Raw genomic sequence first — 26,177 nt, forward strand, 5'->3', positions numbered from 1 at the left:
GCAAGCTACGTAGAGTGGGGACCAGAAAAGTGCCATGTCCCCTCATGGAAGTCCACCGTGAAACGCATCTCCTACAGACAGGTGGGAGAAGCCAGGTGCCATCAACACCCGGCCCGCCTCTCGCCGCGGCACCCCGCCACTCTCCCCCCGCACTCAAGCGGCGCGAGCCCAGCCCTCCCTCCCGCCTCCCCAACGGCCCCCGCACCTCGGCGCCGCAGCACCGGCCGCTGCCCCCTCCCCTCCTCGCACGGATGGCCCCGCCAAACGCGACACCGAGAGCAGGTAATTCCTGCGCCGCTCAGGGGAAAGGATTAATTTAGCCGGTTAATTCTCCTGGTGGGGGAGGGGAGGGTACTTGCGCGTTGCCATGGGTGCCGGAGGAGCACCCAGAAAGTTGCGGGAGAGGGGCGGGGAGAAGGGGGCCGGGCGCTCGGGGGAGCGGCCGCCCGCCCGCCGCCGCGCTGAGAGCTGTGAGGCCAGCTACTCCCGCGGCGGCGGCTGTTAAGCCCACCTACCGCCAACGGCTGGCCGCGGCGGGAGGGAGGAAGGAAAGGGATAAACTTTAAACTTGGCCGGCCGGGCGGAGAGCCGCATGGATGCCGCCGTCCCTCGGTGCTGACTCGCAGCCCGCGGCACGCTGTGGGGCGGCCGCTGCCAGAGGAGCGCGGGGGCCCGCCGTGCCGCCTCCGCCGCTGCCGGCCATGGTGCGTGAGGTGCGCGGGGCTCAGCCCGGCCGCTGAGAGCGGCGCCTCGCCCTCCCCCTCCCCGGTCTGCCGCCGCCTTCCCTGAGCCCCTGCCTGTCGCTACCTGCCTCTCCGCTTCGCCGCTGCCGACCTGAGGCCTCGGGCATCGGCTTCTCTCCGCGCTACAGCCCGCCCGACATGGAGGTGTCTGCGGGGAGCCGCCGGGAGTGATCCCTGCTTTCCGACCGACCTGCCGGCCGCCTCCTCGGCGCCCGCGCTTGCTCCGATGGAGCCGGACGAGGCGCCGCTCGCGCCGCCGAAGACCATGCTGCTTGTGCTGAGGAAAGTTCGCAAGAGGCGGGAGATGCTGCTGCAGCAGCTGGGCTTCATCTGCGCCATCCTCTTCTTCGTCTGGTGCATGTCCAGCCTGCTCTCCAGACTGGGTGAGTGGCCGCGGCGGCGGAACCGGCGTACAGCGGCAGGGCCGGGAGGGAGGCTGGAGCGGCCCGGGAGCTGCCGTCCCAGGGACCGCCGGGGGTTGGCGGGGTCAGGCGTCCGCGGCTGTTCCCCTTTTGAGTTTCTCGTTGGAAATACCCCAGCGGGCGGAGGAGCAGCTCGGGTTCCTCAGGAGAAACCCCGGCGCCGGGCAGGTGCGCGGCCGCGGCCCGGGGAGAAGCGCCTGATGGCTGCGGGCTTGCCGGCACCGAGCCCTGTCCCTCGGAGGGCTTCCGCCCGGGAGTCGAAGGGGAATCATCGGGCAGCTGCGTGCCGGGAACGGCCGTGAAGTAGCTTCCCCCCTGCCGCTGCATCGGAGCTCCCGTCGCTTATGGACCCCGCTGCAACTTCGGACCACCTTTCGTTTTCATCCTTAGGTTGTAAACCACCATCAGCTACAACTGCTTCGTTTCTACACCCCCCCCCCCCCCCCCCCCCCCCCATTACAGTGTGGATTTGACAGAAAAATCCGTATTTTAGGCCAGGAGCAGTGCTAATCTCATGTTTTAGAGACAAAGTCTGTTGCAGCCTTTCTGCAAGTGCAGTGTTGGTAAACTGATGCATTCATAATAAACTACATCATTCCCATTCGTTTTTTTTCCCTACCACTAGCACAGTTTGGGCTATAAGTGTGCAGCTTCAGGCCCTCTTCCTCTGATACGAAGTCTAAGGTTGCTGGGACAGCGCCTGGGTCTCTAGGTAGGACTGTCAACAGTCCTTGAGGTTTTAAGAACAAAATCAAACTAAGCCCAGATCCTAGATCCACGTTTAATGTAAGAAAATCAGAATTCAGCAGAATTAGGATGTGCCATCTGCTTAAATTAAAGATGAAGTTAAAATGTGTGCTTTAGAGAAGAAAAATCTTGTGGAACTTGTCATACTTTGTAATGCTCTTGTGCTCAAATTATTGCTTGGGTTGTTTGAGATACATCTCTAGAATGGCAACAAGCCACCCATATAAGAATTCAGTGTCTTAGACCATATTAGCATATTGTTCATCTTAGAACTTTCAACTCTTCTAAATCGTGGTTTTAGAGTATACTGTTGCTTTCTTTATTTAGAACTGTTTGGCATGCCTATGCTTCCCCCTGTCCCCTTGTACCAGCTATTTATTTTCATAAACTTACTGGTTTGTGAAAGCAAGTAATTGCGGTATGATTAAGTTTACAGTTTGAGGCTTTTTTTTAATTGCAGATAACAGTTTTCCAGAACTTATTTAGGTTCACATGAAAAATGTCATTACTAGCGAAAGTTTCTAATCTCCTGCATTATCAACTAAATCCCTCATAACCTAATTTTTGATGGTATGCTGCATCAGGTAGGTTTTCTTTTATCTGGCTAATTTACAGTATATAAACACTGACCATCTGTTCTCCATGTTTTTCGTAATTGTGGCGTCAGAATATTTTAGCAAATACTCTAGCCAAACTAACTTCCAAGCTAGATTTTTTTTGCAAGAGTCCATGTAGCAAAGCAGAAGCATTACATGATGACTGAACAGAAACTCTAAGATCAGCTGTGGAAGAATTTTTGTTACTATAATATGTTCATTTGAAATGGATAAGGTTGAGATGGAAGTGATTTAATTAAGAGGTTGTATTCTTCCCTTGACTATTATAATTGCATATCCTGCATTATTACAAGTGCTCCTTCTGTACTCTATTCAGCAAGTTCCATTCAGAATGCTTCTGGAATATGAGTTTAGCCAAAAGCACCATTGACTTCTAAAAAAGTTTGTTTTTCTTAAGACTTGTGGGGATTCACAGTGCGGTTATTTTCCATCTTCTTTGACAAGTTATGCAGGGATAGGTATTATCAAGTATACCCAACACTGAAAGGATCAGCCCTTAGACTCGGAATAAACCAAAATGTAATTGGAACATGCCCATATGCATTTTTATTTTCTTAGGAATCAGTAATGCAATATGTGCAAGTGCATATGACTAAATGGAAGTGTGATTGTTGCTCTTGTCAGCAGAGCTGGGCTGTTTTATCTACAGGAACTGTTAACTGTTGAGTTTCACAGGTACAGGCTTCAGCATTTGCTTGCTGCAGAATATTTTCCTGTTGTGGGTCGCAGCCAGGTATTCTGATGGCCAGAACATGCTAATGGCTCTGACACTGCACCTTCATAGCTAGTTTCACCCTTTGTAGCCAGGAGCACCTAGCATATATACATTGGCAAGTCTCCCAGTCACACCTTGATTTTGCTGTATTTGCACAATGATGGTCTGTTCATGCTCCTCACTAGTGGGGGCATATAGTCCAGTTAAGATGATGCAGGAAAAAATTAGTGACAGTGGACATAACCTCCTTCTATTTAATATAGGCCGAGAATCAACTACTTCAGACAGAGGCATTTTGTCAGAAATATGGAGGAATAGAAGGTTGATGGCATCACCTAACAGGACACATGAAGAAAAGAACTGCACAGAGCCAGGTAGGATGGGAAAACTTTGCAATGTCTTATAAGCTCTTGAGATGTATTGTGTAGTGCTGTCGTGATCAAGCTGCAGTGATATGTTAGGGTAAACATAAAAGTGTCAAACTTAACAGTCCTGCTTTTTAATTTTTTTCTCTGTAGAAATGATGTTTATTGTGCTGTATAATGCCATGACTTCAAAAGCAGAAGTTAATGTTCAGATATAATGACCCCAAAACATTCTTATGAGACTTGTGCTGACAATTTGATTTCTCTAATTTGTTTCTTTTGGTGATTATTCCTATCTAGCTGATACTGTGTGTATTGCACTGGTAATGAGAGGTGTACTCTTCTTGAAACTATGGGCAGCTAAACATGCAGTGTTTGAGATGCCATCTGAGCCCAGTAATCTGTGTTCATTACCATTATACATTTAATTGTGTTTTGCTAGTTTAATGATAAACTATTCAGAGTAGGAATTCATATTGTGTGGAGGGGAATGATGAGGTAAGTAATGTGGAAGCCTTGGAGTCCATTTTAGTTCAGGTTACTATCCTGGCCAGGTCATAATAATTGATTGAGGGCAGGGATAGACGACACATTTCAGTATCAGTGTTAGTCCACAGTGCTTTCATCTTCCCATCTGTCTTTCCAGTGTGTATTTCCTTTTTCTCATTCTTCTTGCCTCTCTGTGGTTTACAGTGTGTGGGAGACGAGACATTTTGCCAATGGCACTGCCAAATTAATTTAAAGTTCAGATTTTTTTTTTTTTGTTTTTAATATGAGTCTTTGATCAACTCTTTGATGACAGCAGAGTCTGCCTTCTTGCAAACAGTGACAACATGAGTTCTGGGATACTGTCAGCCCCAGGCACTCGAAGAGTTTGGAGCAATACCCCCACCTCCTCCCTGTTACACGTATGTTGTAACGCTGAAGCACCTGTTGAGGTGAGAATCATTGCTGTGCATATCCGCTTCTGAGAGAGGAGTGGAAGAACATTGTGCAAAGTATGTGGGTCCAAAAGCTTTAACTGTATCATGTTGATGTCTAAGAGCTTCTCTGTGCTTCTGTTACAAACGTCTTGGTTTAGTTTGCTGTTGTCTGCATCTGTAACCTTATGATGCTGTTGATTTGTCTGTCAAAGTTGTTCACAGACAAAGAAGACAAAAATGACCTTTTGGAAGCATGTAATTATTCTTGATGAATAGTCAGAAAATACTATTGTTTCCCTCTCCTCTTTCATATTTCTCCACATATGTGGATGCATCGATGTGATCGTGTCTGAACACATACTTGGCAGCACGCTTGGAGCAAAGCCAACAAAGGCCACAGAATCACAGAAGCTGGATCAGAAACAAGCCAATCAAAGTTCTTGATGGGGATTTCCATTTAGTATGAATGAGAACTTTTTTACAATGTTATGCTAAAACTGCCAAGGAAAATCATATGCTTATGTGTAATTTAGAATACCAGGAGCAGTGCTGACTTCTCCAGATGTTTAGAACAAATAGCTTGGCTCCCTCCATTCCTCTAAAATTGTAAGATTAGTTTAAGAACAACTGGAATAAATAAATAGAGTAGGGTCATTTTGATGTGCTTTCTGAAATTCAGGTCACTGAGATGCACTTTTCTCTGTAACCAGAAGAGCTGGACACGAGAGGCCCAAATATGCCTCAGGATGCTGAGGTTTTAAGAAAAATATCATGCGACTTGCATTAAATTAATGATTCCTAGTCACAGTGCTGGAATTAGCCTTTCTTTTTAAAGATGTTTCTTCTGTTAGAACACAGATTTACAGATCAAATATGTCACAGGATTGCAACTGTAGCATTTTTTGTCACTTCCTGTTATTCTGCAGTTATGTACAGCTTATCTCTCTGTATTTTCTGCAGCTGAAGGGGGGATTTAGATGAGAGAGTGACTAGATGTAAGATAGCTGCAGTTAAATGGAGTATCTGAAAATACCTGAAGCTGATGTTTTTTGGAGAGGAATGGGTCTGTAAGAACCCATGATTGTTATTGCTCAGTTACAACTTCTGTAGATTTGGGTTTTTTTGGGTTTTGATATTTTTTGGGGTTGATTGGTTGGTTTGGGGTGGGTTGTTTTTTTGTTTGGTTTTTTTTTTTTTTTTTCATTCATGTCTGGTAGCCAGAGATTGAGATTTTTCCCTGTAATGAAAAGGAGGTACAATGACCTAAAACCTGTCAAAAAAGAGCGAGTAGCATAGCTCACCTCCATAGGAATGTAGCTTGTGTAACCCCATGACTACATCTGGAAACAGTAGTCCCAGGAAGGTCAAGAGACATGATGAAAATTGCATTAAAAATTGGTGAGATAATGTAGATTTTCAGTTGGAATATGCAAGCTTTCAGTCTTGTGCTTATTCCCATGCAATGAAAATCTCAGGAATGTGCTGTGAAACACTTTAAGTAGCTGGACTTTATTTCTGGTCTTTTTTTTTTTTTTTTTTAGTCTTAAGAGCAGATAATTAATATGTATATATGTTGTAGGAATACAGTGCTCTCTCTAGGCTCCTTTATGGGAAGTACTTATTCTTACCTATGTCATTTCTGTATCTGTCTTAAGCGCTAGGGGCCCTACAAATGTATGGGTGTGTACATGGTATATAGCAGTTTTCTTAGGTTATGTGGATGTTTTTCTATGTGTGTTTAGGACACGAGAACTTCATAATACCTTGGGAAATGCAAGTTCTTGCTGAGAGCCTGTTAATCCGTTGTGTCATTGCAGTGCTATTGCTGTGCTCCCTCTTTATTAGCTTCCCACACAAGTCTGCAGCTTTACTTCCCTTTTCCCAAAGGCTCTCAACAGAGTTAATTTATTTACCACTTCAACCCCTTTTCTGACTTACATGCAAATAAAAAATACCCAGTTGTCAGAAATTGCAGCTATAGAAGTTTATAAGACCATGAGAACCTTGCAGTTCATGACAGTGGTAAGAAAGGCTCACCCTTGGTAATACATCTTGGGAGGAGAAACTCCATAAGCTTCTAGAAGTAATGTTAGAAACTTGTGGAAGCTGCTGTCTGCTAGAAGCTCACATAGCCTACACTGTCTGAGATTGTCTCATTTACTAAAGTAGATGATTTTGTATTGTGTTCTTCTGAAAACATTATTAATGCTTCTGGGGCCACTGTATCAGATCAGAAAAAAAATTTTGAAGTCTTGGCAATGCTGCTTTAAAAAAGAACCCTGAGGCTCTGACAAAGGAAAGGAAAAAATACATGTCTGCATGTGTGTGTATGTATGTATGTGTATTATATATAACTAGAAGAGAAAGTTTTTTCTAACATGTGGATGTTAGAGGGACTGATATTCATTAATATCTTAAGAGGTGCTACACATTTTTCTGTTGGTAACTATTCTGTAGTCATAAGGAGTTATAGATGCTATCTATCCTACAATAGCAGAAAAGGAACTGTAGGCCAGCTGCAGGAAGGAGGTGGAGCATTTGTGAGCACCAAGCCAACCTCAGTTCAAGTCTGGACTAAGATGAAATCCTCACTAAAGTTAATGTGTTGTGTAGCATTTTCCATTAAAGATCCTTCCTGGCTTGAAACTTCCCCTTTGTTGGAAGCTCCTGTGCTGTGAAAAGATACAAGTCTTTATATTGTCCTGCAGCCAGGCTGGAGGGCTTATAGATTGTAAGTAGAAGGCTCTGGACTTCAAAAATTTCATGAGATCCTTGGGATTTTTGAATTATGAATCTTATGCTTATTTTGCATTGAGTAACTCTCTGGGTGGGTGCTGTGAGTGTCCTTCTTTGAGGGAAACCAAACTACCTTTTCTTTATCACTCTGAAAACTTCCTGCGTAAATTTCTGTGGGAGGAGGGATTCATCTGACCCTCGCTTAAAGCAGAGTGATCAGAAAGGGTGAGTTGTTGTCTCTAGCATCTTAACAGATCTCATTAGTTTGCAACCAGTTTTTTTGCCTTATCCAAGCTCTCACTTCCATCTGCCATCAGCTCGCTAGCTTGCAGTGCCATCTGCCCAGCAAGTCTGATTTATAGCTGTTCTGCTCCAATGGCTCGCCTCTTGTTTCAAAATGTTCCCATGTCTCCATGTCCTCCAGAACTCTGAGTAACGTTTCCAGAGCAATTACAAGGTGAGGTTACTGGGTGGTGCAATGTTTCCAACCTGTGACTCCACTGGGTCATGTTAGGCTGTTACGGCAACTGATCTGGACTTCTTTCTGTTGCGAATATTTTCAAGTAATCCCTGTATACAGCACAGATGATATTTAAACTACTTGCTGTGAATTAGAAATGTATCAGAATATATTTCCGTTAGTCTTCTGACACCAGTCAGTGAGCTGCCTTGAAACTGAAAGAGTTGGTGGGGTTTTCTGTCCAGCAGTTTGTCAGCTGCGGACAGTTCATGAGCTACATTGATTTTTAAATAGCTGGGGATTTGGTTCAAGTACGCTCTTCTGTTGTTATCAGTGGATAAAGATGAATTGTGGGTTGGGGGAAAGGCAGGGATTAGCACTTCTTCCTGAGCTATGCTGCCTTTTTACTTTAGAATAAAAGGCACATTGTAGGAATGCTTTCTGTCCTTGCGGTGAGAAAGAATCAGTCCTCTACAGTGAATTAAAGTGTGTTTCCCAGCAGCATGTGTATAACTGAGTTCTGAGTCAGGATCAAAAGTCATTAAGTCTGTGTATATTTTACACTGTTAGTTATAACCTTGGGGACTCATGTAGGATGTGATGCATTGTAGAGAAACTACAGAAATCTTAGACAGTTTTGTTAACATACCATAGAGAGTACAAGAGCCTGTTACTTTTTCTACAAAAATCGATGATGGTGTTCTCACTGACTGGAGAAGACAGGACTGACTCTTCAAAGTAATTTTCCAAAAGGATAGAAAAAGCTATTTCTTGTACATTTGTAGTACAGACAATGCAGGAAGCATCAATTTCCACCAGTTTTATTGAACAAATGCAGTGCCTAGTTAAATGCATTATTCTCAATATGCTGGATTGATGTATCAATCTTTTCTTAATCCTTACAGGCACCTTAATAAACTCATCATAAACTTTGTGTAATAAATTCTGATCTAAACATACTTTTGTTGCTGGTGGAATGTAATTTTGTGCTGATGTAAATTGTCTTTAAACAATGTGATATTATGTCTGTATTTTAAACAATGTGAATGTGCTCATGATCGTCCCTAGATCAAACTTCTGCTTTGTAGCACAGATAAATGCTTTAGACCCCCACTTTTAAGGAGGTGGTATTAATAACTTCACAAATAAACCTTTGTTTCATGAACAGTCTAAATTGGTTAGCTCAGCACAATGTGCAGGTTCTCTTACTATGCATTCATATAGTACCTAGCGCAGAAAATATGCTCTCATTGAGGTAATACAGACAATAACTTTGTTATTTGCAAATATTCCCCACTGGCCTTTTAGTCAGACTTGCTCTCTACCTTGATACATGGAAAATGTGCAGCTATTGTAGTACGATAGATTTCTTGATAGTGCATACATTTTGATTTGAAATGTTTCTTTACTTCAAAGTCTTATGCTCTCAAAGACCAGGCAATTTACCACCCTTAAATATCCTATTCTTGCACTGGTATAAAAGGAAATGAAAATGAGGAAATGTTTAAGGAAAAATTTATTAGTTGCTTTATGCATATGGTATTCATATAACATATAGGTACAGTGTCCAGCAAGCGTGTGTGTGTATATATGCACAGGTGCACATACTTAGGTAGTGGAAAGACTCACTAACCAGCCTGCATGTAGTTTGTCTCTTTAGCCACTAGTCATACTTGCAGGATTTTGTTTCGGGTCAGTTTTGGGTTGTTCCTTGCCCACCCCCACTGTGTCTCTGGTATCACTCTTGTCCCTGTAGATGCCAAGCAGTAAACTTTATTGATTGTGATCTCACTTGGATGGTTTCTGTTTCCAGGAGGAGATAGATGTGTGATGATTTGAAACCACTTTCAGTGGACTAGTTGAGGGCAAATGTTTAATGGCAAGTTTTTCTTATGTGGCTCCCAAGGTCTCCTAAACAGAATTCACACGTAGATTCAGGTTGAACTTCTGACACTCTTTGCCTGGCTTATTGATGTGGGTATTAAAAGGCTTGGCAGGTAGGTGTCATTGAAGTTAATTGGGAAAAGTGTTTTGTTTATTTTTTTGTGAACCAGTTTAGGAAATGTGTTTTGTTTGATATTAGAAATTGAAAAAATAACTAACCTTCTCTCTGAGCTGTTAATTTTCTAACAGTGTATTAATACTGGCATCCAAAATAGTAGAAAGAAATGAGACAAACATCTCTGTGCTTTGGCTCAACCTGCCAGTGGCATCCCCCAAAGAGGTGAGAACAGAAAATGAACTCCAGGATAATTTATCCATATCCCCAGGTCTAGGTGCCAAGCTTGCAGGAAGTAGTTTAACAGGCAGCAAATAAGTGTCTGACTAAAATGCCATTTAGAGATGTAGTAAACAAGGCCAGATGAAACAAAAGAAATACTACTCAATATATTACTGTGTATTCTTCAACCTAATAAAAACGTTACTTAATATAATCTTTATTTCATATGACTCAGATTTATTTATAGTTGGGTTTGGTCCAGTTGAAGCACACTGTGGATAAGGACTTTTACAAGCTACCTGTTTGCTCTGAAACCAAGAAACAGACTTGAAACAAAAATCAGAATTTCTAAAATGTAGCAACTTCAGAACCAAATGTAACATCTGTGGACACAGGCCCTTATTTTCTTTGAATGGAACAGAATACCCAGGTTGAATGCTCTGGAGAGCTAGACTAAAGTTTCCTGTGTTAGCCCAGCTCTAATATTTAGATGTCTGATTTGCCCATATTTCAAACCACATTACCTAAGCATTTCTCAAATGTAGTAATATGCAAATTTCTCAAATATAGTAATAGTGCAACATCTATTCTTCTATGACTGCAGACAACTCAAGCAGACAGCAGCTGTGTAAATTAGAGACCTGAGGTCAAAGAGGAAATATGTGGTAGAACAAAGAATCAAACCAGAGACCTCAGTCCTGATGTAGGCTCCTGCAAAGATGATGTTTGAACTAGTACGACCTTCTGAGGTTCTATCCAACATCAGTTTTCCTGTGATCTAGTACGGAAGCCAAATGAATTACATTTCACTCGGGATGTATTTGAAATCCTGAATTGTGGATTTCAAACCAAAGTTAATGAGACTTGGGCATGCAGATCTCCATGGTATCACTGACTGTCTCACCCTTAATGTGGGATAATGTGTATTTATTTACATCTGTTCTTCATTAGTAGGACTTTGCAGATAGAGATTTTTGTATGGAAATCTGCTCCATTTTCTGCTCGGAAAACTGCTGTTGGTATAAAATCTGTGTTTAAATTTACCCATCCTCATCCATGGCAATTTCATTTTCACTCCTTACTTTTTACCTTATTGTCTGTGACATGTCATCATGTACTGCAGTTGAGACAGAAAATGCTGCTGTCTTGCTTTGTATCGTTCACAGTTGTTACCACACCTCACTTTGTCGTTATATCAAGTGCGATGAAAAGGCATTCTAAATCAGTCTGTGAGCATTAATCCATACTCTTGAGATCAGCCTAGGACAGAGTCTTTATGAGGTACTGGGTTCTTTAATAAATGTTAAAACTCTGCATTCATTACTTCATCTCTGTGCTCTCAGTGTTTCATCAGTCCATAGCCTGGACCACCAACGTGGAGGACAGGCAAAACTGGACAAGTACAGAGCAGGACTGCAGGGAAGTAGATTGTGAAAAGCACCTGGAAGTAGAAAATGGTCACCAGAAACCGCAAGAGGAACAGAGAAAGTTGGGGTTTGGAATTGGGTGTAGAAGGACTAAGATTATCCCGTCATGGACCCTGGAGTTGGAGGATAGGTGAAAGGGACACAAAGACAAGAGTGGAGGGAGGCTGATTTTGGATAATGAACCATTGGAGAATCCTGGGAATAACAGGGTAAGGAGGCAGGCCTTGGGAAGTAGTAAGCAGTGAAAGTGATAAAAGAAGTATGAAAAGCAAAATGCAGTGAGAGGTTTGGTTTTGGTTGGGCAAGGAATCTAGAATGAAAAGCAAAGGGAACCTCTAAAAAGGGCTTAAGTTACAAAAGAGCTACCTTTCATAACCTTGTGTTTGGCACATAAAAGTAGAAACATTCACAATTTATATACTTTTATTTATTTATTAGGATTTTGTTTGGTTTTGGTTTTTTTTACCATGGATTGGGTATCAACAAAGAACATTTTCAGAGCTTGTACTGATGACAGCATCTAGATATAAAGCAGTTTAGAAAGCTTCACCAAAACCAGGCCCTCCTGAGCCTCAGCTGTGTCTCTCTGAATCTCAGTGTTTGTTTTGAGGGTCAAAATGACTGACTTAAAAATACACTTAGGCACAGTGTGCAATTTCATTACAGTAAATCAATTTTAAACTTTCTTCTGCTAATATTTCTGATAAGAAACCTCATAATGGAATTATTTTTTCAGAAGTTACAAAATTTTATTATACATATCACCAAACTGAGTAGGGAAGTAGACACTCCAGAAGGGAGAGCTGCTCTACAGGAAGATTTGAATAGGCTGGAAGAGTGGGCTAACAAGAACCTTATGAAGTTCAACAAGGAGAAGTGTAAGGTCATGCACCTGGGAAAACATAGTCCAGGAGTGCAGCACAGACTGGGATCCACCTGGCTGGAGAGCAGCTCTGTGGAAAGGGACCTGGGGGTGCTGGTGGACAGGAAGCTCAACATGAGCGAACAGTGTGTTGCTGCAGCCAAGAAGGCCAACAGGGTGCTGGGTTGCATCAAAAAGGGCATCCCCAGCAGAGATAAAGAAGTCATCATCCTGTTCTACTCAGTGCTTGTCAGGCCACACCTGGAGGACTGTGTACAGTTCTGGTCCCCGCTATACAAAAGGGATGTGGACAGGCTGGAAGGGGCCCAGAGAAGGGCCACCAAGATGATCCAAGGACTGGGAAGCCTGGCATACGAGGACAGGCTGGGAGAGCTGGGTTTGTTCAGCCTTGAGAAAGGGAGGCTCAGAGGGGATCTCATCACCACGTACCAGTACTTAAGGGGCAGCTACAAAGAAGATGGAGACTCCCTTTTTACATGGAGTCACATGGAGAAGACAAGGGGGAACGGGCATAAGTTGCTCTTGGGGAGATTCCGATTGGACATGAGGGGGAGATTTTTCACAGTGAGGACAGTCACCCATTGGAATAATCTCCCCAAGGAAATGGTTGACTCTGCCACGTTGGACACCTTCAAGAGTCGCCTGGACAGGGTGCTGGGCCATCTTGTCTAGACTGCGTTCTTCCTAGAAAGGTTGGACTAGATGATCCCTGAGGTCCCTTCCAACCTGGGATTCTGTGATTACTGTATTCATTAATGCCAATGACTTTTTACGGAATAGATGTGGTTATCCACCTAGGAGACTGAAAATATTCCAGGAACCTGCTGACAATTAAACTGGCATCACTCCTGTTCTACAGGAAGGCAAGACATTTAGGCAAATAGATTGGCGGTTTCCTTTATCCTTTAAAGTTGATGGACGTTGAAGACTTTATAGTAGAAAAAGTAATAGCCTTAGAAACTGAGTCAAATTCATTCCTGCTGGGACTCTACTGATAAGTTGAAGTACAGCAGAGCAGACAGTTCAGGTAGAAGTGCTCATTCAATTGTTTCTTTTTTTGCAACATTAAATTAACAGTTTAATGTTAATGACAGGTGTGCATTAACAATCTTGAGAGAGTGATATGCTCTACCATAGTGGGGAACAGTGGCAAATGTACCTTCCTGGGAGCAAGAAGATAATTTAGACTCTGCCTGTTCAGTTTCCATACATACTTGCTTGTTGTACTATTCTCAGATATTGCCAAAACCTGATGAATTATTTTTCCTCTGCATATGATGCACTCACTTGTTCAGTGGGTTGAGGGTAATGTGACTGGGTCTATTGGACAGATGTATTTATACCTTCAAATAGCAAGATGTAAATATTCATAGATGGTGGGAAACATTTAAACTTTGTGAATAGTAAAGTTAAAATGGATGAAATTTATGTTTAGAAGCTCAAAGAGACAGAAATGGGGAAAACAGATTCCCCCCCCATTACTGTGAATCAAGATATGCTTTGAATTTTGTGAGTTCTTAGCCCAAACCATAGTCTCTGAGAGAGGTGTTTGGTCTTTAGGGCTTCTGGGAGCATATCCATGCTGGTGTATGCTGTCTTAACTCCACTATGTCATTACAGCTGTGACAGTTTACAACAGCTGAGGTTCTGCTCTACAGATTTGTTGCTGGATGGCAAGATGCTTTTTCTGGTTTAGTTCTTTGGTGAGAATCTTCTCCCTCTAAATACTTTTCATGCCTTCATAAAGGTTGCATTATTTGCCTGATTATGTTATGTTATGATTATGATATATTATCTTTAAATCCCTCCACAGGATCTTTGGCTGCTGTTGCCTAAAATTGTGAGGCTTTTTCTTACCTTCTTAAGCTTTTCACAAGTCTTCCCCTTCCCTGTTGCTGCTAGTCTTTGTCTGCTTCATTTACCTGCACTGAAACTTTCAGATGAGTTTCCAATGTCCATTTGCCTTTTCTTCTCATTTTTGTGCCCCTTGCAGATTAGTATGTGAAAGAAACTATCTGGAATAATAATAATTCTCTCTGTTTTTGAATCTCACTTCATGAGCTGTGAGTATCATTGTGCTCTCAGGAGATAGGCCAGTGCGGATTGGCTAGACAGGGAAGAAGTCAAAGCTAGCATATTAATTAGTCCTGTTTCAGTCATGCACGGAGGCTTTGCTAGTTGAGGGTGGAGGGAGGAGGGTCCCTATAGAGCTATAGTGTTGTCTGTCCTTGTTGTGAGATGCAGTGGCAGTCCCTAAGAGTGTCTAATGGAAATGGACAAGGAAAAGGGAAAATAAGACTGAAAAAGGCCAAGTGACTTGCCTGAAGTCTGCAGAGAGGGTCAGTAGCTAAGCTGCGTTTTTTTCCTCTGCTTAATCATAAATTGTAGCCATACTAAGTTCATTGAGCCTGGAGCTGTTTCTGGCTACTCCCATCACCTCTCTGCTCTCCTTCCTGACCAGTTTGTAAAGACTTGACTCTTTTATTATGCTCTTTTCATGAGAAATGTAACTTTTCACAATAGAGATATTTTTCCCCCACTGGATATTTTTTACAAAGCCTAAAACAGGCCACCAAGACTAGTTATTAATATATATGGGGCGAGGATATGCCCAGACCTCCTTCAGTACGCTGAATGTTTTTGATTTATGGTGATACCCAAAGGTTGTCAAGTGAAGTATCCTCTTAGAGGGAGAAGGCCCGATGGAGGAACTGTGGAACGTATAGATCTTTTCAGTTGTTCCCACAAGGGGATGAGGAGATGCCTGGCTGGCCCGTCTGTGGGCCAGCTGCTATCTAGAGAATGGAGATGAATAATTGTGACTAGGGAAGTTGCAGATCTCTGCTGTGGTGATGGTTCTACCATTGTGCAATGTTTTTTTGGGACCACTATGTGAGAGGGACTGTACAAAATACCAACACTCCTTTGCCATTTGATAAAATGAGCATCTCTTGTTGCATGGAGGCTGAAAAAGAAAGGAAAGAAAGAATTCAGCAGTACTTCCTCATGTGTGAGGAAACCTCTGCTTGTGCTTGATTCAAAGGTTTTTTGACTATTTGGGGGGGGTTATTTGATTGGGGATTGGTGGGCTGAGGGGAGGCTTTGTCTTGGCTGTAATGACTTGAGTAAAGAACAAGTACTTGAGATATGAAGTTAATAGGTTATGTTTTTTAATTCTGTATGGGTTTACTATAGTTATTTGGTAGTCCAGGGTTGATTAGTAACAGGACCTGATGGGAGAGTTCTTACTTGGAAGACTATCTGGGATCATCTCCAGAATTGCTTTAATCTGTGGATATTCAGGGCAACTAAGTTTAGTAAGTACTACTTAGGTAATTAAACGTTGGAGCTGGGCTGCTTTCTCTGCAAGACAGCAGACTGGGTTCAGTGTTACCTTCTGTATAGCAGAGTCTGGTCCTACCCAACTCAGAATTTGATTTTCTAGTGTTTTATGGGGTTTTGACAGCAGAAATAATATTACTCTTCATGTAGTCTTGGTGGTAGCAAAACTAGCACCAATTGCTTATGTTGAAAGGAGTATTTCTAGCTGTTTATGAAACAATCAGGGTATCCATTTTGCACTCTAGACTCAAATTTGCTTTAGAGAAAAAAATGCACACTGGCTGATTAAGTCTCAGCTAAAGAACTACTTGTGAAATTGTCTTTACTCAGTAACTTTCACCAGTTTGTACCCATCAATGTAGGCACAAGACCAATTTGCACATGTAAGAGAGATGTTACATTGAGAAAAGGACAGTTGCCATGGTCATACAGCAGTTCAGGGTCTTTAAAAGAACTATGTTTCTATAAGCTCAGTTTGAATTTGAAATTAGTCAGATTTGGTGGAATGCATAAAATCATTTGCAGAATCTTTTGGTTTTGTTGGACTTTTTCAAAATTCCATGTTTTCATCTCCATTACAGCCCTTGCAGGGTTGAATGTTCTTAACATTTATGCCATGTAAAGCTACATGCCACTAGCCTTACTTTCTTCTGGGATGAGATTGCAGATGGGATGGGAATAGTGATGCATGTACTATATGCTTAATGAATAAAATTATTATCTCCACGACTAAAATTCTTCCCTTCCATCCAGTGACTGATCCCAAATATTTTGGTCCTCTTGCATTGCTGACTCCAGACGGGACTTTTAGGGTTGAGCACCACTGTGCATCTCTGAGGAGGACAGATTGCACCTCTGCCAGATACTTTTTGACAGGGCCCCAGCTGTGGTCTGTGGGTCAATTTTGTCCTCCAAAGGGTTTTTCAGCTGTGAGAGGCTGCATGTGATAACTTGTGGAAGAGGTAAGCACCTCCTCTATCCAAAGTGTAGGGTGGAAAATGGCTGTGTTGGACAGCATTGGCTATGTGCCTGTCTGTGCTAAGGTGCTTAGCCCTGTGACATCTCACTGTGCTCAGGCTGTAGTAGGGGGTGATATCTCACATGAATCTCACAATTCAGGAGAGCCTACAGACATGACCCCAAACTGACATCTTGATCATTATTATAAAAACCAGATTTTAATCTGTTTTGTGTAGAAAACTAAGTTAAGTCGAGTCAGTTTTTTGTTCATCTTGTTTGGAGTTTTTAAAACAAAATCTTGCTTCCCTTTTTGTAAGTTACAGACATGTTTGTCTTGTTGCAATGACTATTTTAATGTAGTAGCTAAAGTTTGTGTTCTGTAGTTCTGTGCTTTGACATGAAATATACGGGGCTGCATAATAACCTTATACGCCAATTTTTACTGCAAGAGACCCAGATCCAGTGTTTCAGCATGGCACGGGGACCAGGAAACCCTCAATTCTAGCTGTGGCTGCAGCAGTGACTGCCCTTTGTGATCTTCCCCTATATTCTTTCACTCCACAAACTCTGACTCACACCCCACCCCCATCCCCACTCCCCCACCCCCATCCCCCGGAGCAAAAAATTAATTGAACACTAGTGGGAAACCTAGATCCCTTTATCCCTTCTACAAATATTATCCAGTTAGATTGGAGTCTGAACATGAAAAGCATCTTTATAATAGCAAGCCTTTTTCTCCATAGAGAATGAAGATGATCCTGGCTTTTCCAATGGTAATTTGCACTTAGGTGCCACAGTATAAATTCTGATTTAGAATGAGTGTAAATGTGGTGTAGCTTGTCAATGAGGCACCTGTTTCTTATCCTCAGATTATTCAGTTCATTGCTCTGATTATTTCTTTTTTCCTCTGCCAAAATACCTTTTCTGCTTTTCTGCCTGAAAAATTTATCTTTAACATGGGAAAAACAAATGGATTTCCTGTTTTAAAATAGTGTATAAGATTAGGCATTTACATAAGTAAAAACTGAGTTTTATGTAAATGGTGTAGCATACCCTTCAGTGACTTGCTATTTTAGTTGCATGGTGACTTTATACACTTAATCTTGGAGAGGCAACTTGGATCATATTATTTAACGGCCATGGATAAAAGCCTCTTGCAATTATGAGATTAACCAGAGTTACACTATGTTTTGAATCTTCCTGAAGTCTGATATGTGAATACATATGTGCTTTGACTGGACATGTATTTGACTTTTTAAGTTTTGCTCTTTTTTTTTTTTATGTTAGAGAAAAATTCTGCTAGCTGAAAGATATTGGAAGAATTTAAAAGACTTAAGTTCCATGGGTGTTCCTTCAGACGCTGCTGTGAGTGCCAGGCAGCTTTACTACTGCAAAATAATGAAAACCAAGAATAGAGATTTGCCTTTACTGGCTGTTGAGCTGTATGGTCTATGTTTCATGAGAAAATAATTCAGGTAATTTGATTTTCTTTGAAACAAAGTCAGGAAAGGAGTGAGCTTTTTTCCCCTTCTGGGAAAGTGTTCACTCTCCAATATATTAAGATAGAAACAAATAAGTTGTGAGAAAAACCATACTGTTGTGAGGTATTCATTGATAATAATCTCCAAAATATTTTTTGTTCTCCCCCCGCTTACAAAAAGTTAATGCTGACTGTAAAATAGTTCTGGCTTTTTAGAGCACGATGCATCATTGTATTTGTTCTTAACTAACACATTGAACTTTATGATGTAAAATAATTTTATGTGGGAAAATATCTGTTAATTCAGATGCTTGAAAATAGGACCAGGTTGGCTTTCATAAATCAGCACCGATCGTATTTCTTGTTGTTGTGTAACAGCTATTGATGTGATACTAGAATTTAAACTTCAGAAAAAGCTGATTACTGTAAATCATGTTCCCACATAGCATTGAAGACAGGCTGGAGTGACATCTCAGCTAAAGTGAAATGACCCACACAAACATGGCTGCACTTCTGTATTACAGAAATAGTCCTCTCTCTCAAAGTTATTCTAAATGTATGGCTAGATTTAGAAGTTTGTATTTTTTTACTTTTGGTGTTTGGATGAATTTTTCATTTAATTGACTTTTTTTTTATTGTCCACTTTTTGGAAATGGAGGCCATGGAATGGAGCTTTGCAGTTGAAGTACTAGCTCACAAACAGCAGTCCCTGGAGGGGACCATTTTTGCCTCAGAACAAAGCTGTCTAGAACTGCAAGTTTGTTACTATACCCCATACTACATTTCATTCACTTCAGTTTGATGGGCAAATTTTTAAATATACTCATGGTGGTTCTAATTCGTTATTTTACTTGGCTCACTTGAGCAAACATTCTGATTTAATACAGCATTTATGGAAAACTTTAATTTTAAACATGTAAGTTGAAGTTGTTGATCCTTTCTCAAATGGTGACATTTCCAATGCCTTGAGTATCAGTCAGGAAGGATCATTCAGGTTTCAACCTGTGTTCAGGCAAAATGGGGTCTTGGCCCCAGGAATCAAGGTTTTTGGGGTGGGGTTTGTTGGTTGGGGTTTTTTATTAGTTTTTTTGTCCCGTTCCCCCATCCCCGTGTTTCCCCAAGGAATATTTTTAGTGTTTTGGCCCCACTGGCCTTTCCTAAGCCACTGTTTATATCAGTAGGACTTCTCCATAAACAACAAATGCAGCATTGGACTGCTTCATCTAGTGGAAGCTAGCATCTTGCTATTATTGCCTGCAGGTTTTCTGATTTACATCAGGGGTGATAGGCTTGAAGCACTGCTACTTAAATGGGGAATGGAGATTTTATATGTCTTTGCCTGTTATATTTACATGATCTGTAAAGCTAGTGTGTGAGCTGACCATCTAATGACCTTTGGAAATGCAGTCTTTGGAGAGATGAAGAGGGAGTTTACAGATTTGTGCTAGAAAACTCCAGGTTATTTAGAGAGGCCTGGAATTTTGTGCTCTTGGATTTAAAGAATACTATGTAATTCAGCTCAAAGGCAAAGTATTAAAATCTTAATTCCACTGAGAGAAATATCCTTTATTTTGGCATTTTCAGAGACATTATTCTTGATTTGTGTTACTAATGCACCTTATAAAAGTGAAAAAATTTAAAGTTTTCTCTTGATTTATTGTGAAATCATCTTTCACAGCAGGACTACATAGCAGTCTATGAAGCTTATTTGTAATTTTAAATAGTGGAACTCTCTTCTGATATTAAATCATACAAAGTCACAGAGTTTGCTATCAGGTGTTTGTATTTCCTCCACTAATTACATAGTGAAAACATTGATGTGCTCAATTTTATTGTTAAAGTGCTGAAGTATCCCTGTGTCATCAAAATAATTAGAATGTATATATAAGTAGGTGGAAGGAGGGGAGCCAAGGGAAAGGACTCTTTAAAACTATTATTGTTGCTGTTCAAGAAGAGTGTTTGAATCAGTGCAGATGGAAGATGATAAACCGGGTTTCTGTGGACTTTTACAACCAACTCAAAATTCGTGGGTTATACACCTGAAAAAGATCACAGTGAAACTGATTTGCCTGGTGGAAAGCAAAGTAGCCGTTGCTTGAAATGTTTCCCTCTCAGAGAGGAAGATGATGGAAATTAATTACTTCCAGGCAATCTTCTTGTGCTAGATTTTGCATAGAAGTGCCTTGAATCATGTAGATGACTTTGGGTGATAAAACAGAAACTGTAAACCTCTATGCTTGAGACTGTCATCCTTGCCCTGTGGAAAAGTGCCAGATGATGTTAGCAAGTGTTGCATGTGGTCCAAAATCACTGTGTCCCCCTTAAAAATGAATTTCTTTACCTACTTCTGTGCGTCCAAAGCTATGGAACTGATACTGGCAGCTTAATAATGCAAAATATTATTGTAGTGTGAGTAGTACCCCTGTCCATAGAAATTGTTTCTCTGACAGTGAAATAACTGGATATATTACTAAAAAACAATTGATTCCATTCTCATTAAAGTCAGTAAGGAAAATTCCCTTGAACAGGAGAGGGAAACAGGGTACAGAGGGGGATTTTAAGGGCCTCAATAGTTAGATATAGACAGATTCTCTGTAAAATCTCTGGAGTAAAGGTTCTCAGTTCTCTGGATCTCAGTTGGAGTTAGATGTCTTTGGCAGTCTCAGTAAGTGCGTCCTTAGGTACCTGGACATCTTGACACTTCAACAGTTAAAGAAAACTTTCTGCCATGTTTTAGAACTGTATTTTTTCTCTGGAGTGTTGTAGGTCTCTAACCCTAAATCACACCTGCAGCACTCCCAGTGAAGTTGGTGAGGACTTCTGAACACGAAATGGATTTTTCACAAGTACCTCAGGTAGGATTGGATGAGTTGCCCTTGGTACAGAATCTTTCACACTAGGAGCTGTTGAGTGGAGGACAGCGAAGTAGCAGAGTGCAGAAGTCTCTGACTGTAGGAGAAAACTCATGCTCAAAAGTTAGCAGTTCTTGTGGAGCAGGTTTGGAACTGTGGAACTGTTTCGCCTTGCTAGCAACACTTTCTTACTCATTTGGACTGACTTATTAGTGAATGTGCAAAGATGCAAACGTGTTATACTGTATGAATCAACTTTAGCTCTGTAGTTGAGAGTTATAATCTGGGGTGGTGGTTTTTGGTTGGTTGGTGGTGTTTTGTTGTTTTATTTTTGGGGGGAGAGGGGATGGCAGGGAGAGGCAGTATTCTCTTGAATTAGCAACCAGTGAGATGTGAGAGTGCTAGTCTGGAAAATGAAAGATTTAGGTTTACCTTTTTTTAATGAAAATGGCCATAGTAACCGTGGCTTGTGCAGTCTTACTTCAGTCTTACTGAGATGTGTAAGGAGTACTTTGAGCATACCTAATTGATCTAGCCTCTCCAGGGGCTTTGGCAGATTTTAATGCTGTTTTACTCAATTACTGGAGAGTAGTGTTGCTCAGGTAAAACCTAGTTGCATCTTTTCCCAGATGAAGGTAGCTCTGCACAGGTGAAATTGCCTAGGGAACCTGCAAGATAAACAGGGAGGTGCTGAATTCCTGCTTCCTCCAGGAATAGGTAACAGCTAGTGCAGGCTTTCTGGATTGTTTCTTTAGAATTATTTACTTGAGTTCTGTGTTAATCCTGTTTTAGTCCTAAATTTGGTGGTTCTGATCTAATCCTGTGTGTTGAAGGCCTCATTTACGGGCTTTGACTAAAAATACTTTTGTGTCTCACAAAAGAACAGTGAAGTTGCATGCAATAGACTGAGATGCTATGCCACAGTGGTGGAATCTGCAGAGTCCTACAAACAGAAAGTCATAACCACAGAATACTTGACACTAGGCAGTTATGTATGCCCAAGATAGACTTAAATTGTTTCTCAAATTGAACACTTAATTTTAAATAACTCCTCTCTGAAAATATTTCTTGACAAAATTACAGACCTTTCAAATGACATACCAAGACTTATGCTATAGCTATTGTATCTGCGAATTTAAAATAATATTCACCCATTCAAAAGCAGTGATGACAGTGGGTTTTTTTGTTTGTTTTTTTAAACGGTTGAATATTTGGCTCTTTAGACAGTAGTGAACACTTACTGTTAAAAGTTTCATTCCCTGTAATGCATATCATGTTGGTTGTTTATGATGGGAATAACTTCCGTGTGGCATTAGCCATTTAAAATTCAGACTGTTAGTCACGTAGACCACGTTTATCCTCAGTGGAGACAGGCATCCCAAATACCTTGCACACTGAAGGTTGAAAGAATTTGGTGTATCTTAGTTTTCTCTTCTAAAACAAGCATTTTTCATAGTCAGTGTTATATGAGAGAAATTCAATCTCCAGAGACGCAATTCTGAGTACATTTTGGTAAAGGCCCAGCTAAGATGGTAGAAACATGACCAACTTTTCTCTTAATTTGCTATTGCATTGTATTTCTTCACGTTTTGCCCATGACACTTAATTTTGCTTTGCTTTGTCTTAGACTTTTGTGAATTGCTTTCATTAAGAGACCCTTATACTAAAATATTATTTTGGAAGAAATTGCATATGTGTGACTTTGAAGGACGTTTGTTTCATTTGTGTTGCTGTAGGCATTAGTGCTCTGTCTTATAGAACAAGTGACAGAGATGTGTAATGCAACTGGACCTTTTCATTACTAATTTCTTATTGATTACATGTAGTAAAGAGGTTTAGGAAGTAAAAATCAGGGTACTCAGCTTACCATCTGCATATGGAGTATGCGATTTCAAAATGCCAAATGATTCTTTCTCCAAGGGTCTGGCTCTCATATTGGGCACTAGAGGTATTTTAGGACTCTTGTCCTCTCCTTGCTTTTCCCAGACTTGCAATTTACCCCTAAGTGTTATATAGAGTGCTCCAAATCTGCTTTTCCCACCAAGCAGGCATTGCTGACTCACTCCTCGAACGCTGTTCATCGCCAAATTTGTCAGGCAGCCCAGCCACCACTGCGGCTGTCACTTACTGCCCCAGGCAGCAGCTTAGTGCTCTTGTGACTTAAACCTGCACTGGAGGATTCAATTCTACAGAAGCTGAGACTGTTCCTTAGACACTATATCATACATCATCTTACTGGTTGTTACCTTCTACGGTGTACCTTTGAGTGCTTTTTAAATTGATTTCTTTATTCATCTACTGAGCATGCTCACACAGTCTATCAGTAGCAGCACTGCATATCTTGTTCATGCTACACATTTTTAAATACTGTATTTAAACAATTCCCAGTCTTTATATCCTCATTGTACATTGTCACTAGCTCCTGTGTGGAATGGCACTAAAATGTGCATGGACTGCAGGCTTTCTGCATGTCCCACTGCTTATTGGTCTCACTTTCAAAGTATGTTACAGCAGAGTAGCTGAGGTCATAATTAGACTTCATAATTTTTGGGCATGCATAGCAATGCTTTTTCCATCCAAAGAACATAAACCATAATGAAGTTGGGGCACTTATTGAGTGTGGGTCGCTTTTTAACTAGAGGTGTTGAACTGAGAGAGTATTTTTTGTTGAAATTGTGAGGAAATTGGGCCATCACAAGAGATTGATGGTGTGCCGTTTGTGCCTCTCTCCCTCTGCACTTACAGCTCCCCCTCGTGTTCACTTGTTTGTCTTACATCTTTTTTTGGACAGTGTTGGTAACCTCCCAGCCCCATGTACGAACACTGACGTGGTTCTGTCCATTCAGTAATATGTGTGTTCTGAGTGCATTTGACGGGAAGACAAAGACTATATTTTTTTTTTACGTAAGTATGTATGTTTGCTGAAACATCAAAGCTGAAATATTTTGTTCCCTTTCTTTATAGTCTTACCATGTTCTGTGTTTTCCCCTCTTTGTGAAAAGCAAGTCTACCTCATATCAGTCAGATGGGTGCAGTGTAGCACAGGAGATGGAAATTTGGCTGACCAGCCAAGCTCATAAAAATAAGTGGAAACATACAACGTCTGAGTATACACACTCAAGACCAGTGCTCATAGCCATCTTCCTCTGCTATAGCAGGGCATTTCCATTATGTCCTGTAACCTTTGGAACAGCAACGAAGCCTGTCCATTTCAAGCACTCAGTAGTCAGCATTATTTTATGATTCTGGCCACTTGTATGTAAATTGTTTGCCATGGAGCACTTGTTAAATACAGATTTCTTGAGGAAAGGACTCTGAATTTTGAACTCTGAGAGACAAGATTGCAAGAGCAAGTCATGTTACTTTGGCATAATTATCAAAAAAAAACCCCCAGGGCTAAGATGCCCAATTGAGAGATCCTGTGATGCATGCCACATGCCTACTGTCACTGATGTGTGCACTTGTGGTGAGTGACTGAAGCAGGAGCAGAATAAACAGTTGTGTTTTTGTCGTGTGAACATTTTGTTAGTGTTTCCAATGCTTAAATATGCTAGTGCTAGTAAATATGCACTGCTTCTTGAAACGCTTGTCCTCCAGTGGTTCAGGTGGTTCCTGCTGTAGTAATTCCTATAACACGCAACTCAAATCACAGGTTACAACAATTTAAAGGTATATCCATTACAGTCTCCACCCCTGGCCCCTTTGGGCCAGGTTATAGGTGTTAACATTGCAATGAACTCCTCCCCTTGCTCCCAGCCTGGCTAGCAGCAAGGGGTTTCTGCTATAGTAATTTCCATAGTATGTAACTCAAATCCCGGGTTAGAACAATTTAAAGGTATTTCCATTACAATCTCCACCCCTGGTCCATTTGGATGAGACCATCAGGTTTAACATTGTAATGAACTCCTCCCCTTGCCCCTGCTCTGGTTTGGACTTAGCCACAGACTGTAGTCCTTTAGGGTTGTACCTGCTCCAAGTGGAGCCTTACCCAGGAGCCACAGTCTCTCCAGGGGCACACCTGCTGCAGCATAGACTTATCCAGATCCACAGTCGCTTCAAGGTGTGCCTGTTCCAGGGTGGCCTTCTGCATGGGCCTCAATGCTTTCAGAGCTACACCTGCTCCAGCATGGCCTTACCCACAGCTGCAGTCTCTCCAGAAGTAAACCTGCTCCAACACAGCCTTGCCCATGGCTGTAGTCCCTCCAAAGCCTGCTCCAACATGGCTTTGCCCCATGGCGTCAGTCCCTCCAGAAGTAAGCCTGCTCCGTTTTGGGCTTATCCATGGCCACGCACTTTGAGGTGCTCTGGCATGACCTCATGCACAGCTACTGATGCTTCAGGGTGTACCTGCTGCAGCACAGACTTAGCTACAGCCACAGACAGTTCAAGGTGTACCTTCTCCAAGCTGGATATATCCTTGGGCCACAATTGCCTCAGAGGTATACCTGCTGTGGCACAGACATAACCAAGGGCACAGATGCTTCGAGATATACCTGCTTTGGCACAGGCTTATACACAGACACAGATGCTTTGGGGTGTCCTGCTCCCACATGGACTCATCCTCCGGTCACAGTCCCTTTGACTCAAGTTTACACTAGAGTTCCAGCCTGTCCAGTGTAGCAGCACAGAAACAGCAGCTGGGCCCTGGCCATCTGCCAGCCCAGGTGCATCGCCATGGCTGTTATCAGAATGTTCCCAGGCCCGGCAGGGTAAGGTGATAAGCAGTACAGCAAGCAATGAAAGCAAAAAGTACCACTAATGAGCACTAGATTTTAAGGTATACGGTAAGTCAGACAAGCCCCATAGCAAGCACAGAAGCCTGCCAATTAATAGCTAAACAGCAATAACCGCTATAAATTCCACTTAGCACATTCCAATCAAATCTGTCATTATCTCAAACCTTTCGTGCCCCACGTTGGGCGCCAAAATGGACTGTCGTGGTTTAGCTCCAGTCAGCAACCAAGCACCATGCAGCCACTCGCTCACTCCCCCCTGGTGGGACGGGGGAGAGAATCGGAAAAGTGAGGAAACTCATGGGTTGAGATAAAGACAGTTTAATAGGTAAAGCAAAAGCTGCGCGCGGAAGCAAAGCAAAACAAGGAATTCATTCACTCCTTCCCATGGACAGGCAGGTGTTCAGCCGTCTCCAGGAAAGCAGGGCTCCACCACGCATAACGGTTACTTGGGAAGACAGCCACCATCACTCCCAATGTCCCCCCCTCCTTCTTTTTCCCCAGCTTTATATACTGAGCATGACGTCATATGGCATGGAATATCCCGTTGG

At 41.9% G+C, this 26,177-nt stretch overlaps 1 protein-coding gene across 3 annotated transcripts in view; it reads left to right on the forward strand.

Moving 5' to 3' along the window:
* Positions 1–468: 468 nt before the first annotated feature.
* The window catches only part of SLC24A4 (solute carrier family 24 member 4), a 101,455-nt gene continuing 75,746 nt past the window's right edge, over positions 469–26,177 (forward strand). For all 3 annotated transcript variants that reach the window (XM_064460605.1, XM_064460607.1, XM_064460608.1), the window contains exons 1-2: positions 469–1,126; positions 3,508–3,618. In XM_064460605.1, coding sequence (XP_064316675.1) covers positions 970–1,126; positions 3,508–3,618 — 268 coding nt within the window. In that variant the 5' untranslated portion in view covers positions 469–969. The remainder of the gene's footprint in view (positions 1,127–3,507; positions 3,619–26,177) is intronic.

Source organism: Phalacrocorax carbo, chromosome 9, assembly GCF_963921805.1.
Source record: "Phalacrocorax carbo chromosome 9, bPhaCar2.1, whole genome shotgun sequence".
Lineage (NCBI taxonomy): Eukaryota > Metazoa > Chordata > Aves > Suliformes > Phalacrocoracidae > Phalacrocorax > Phalacrocorax carbo.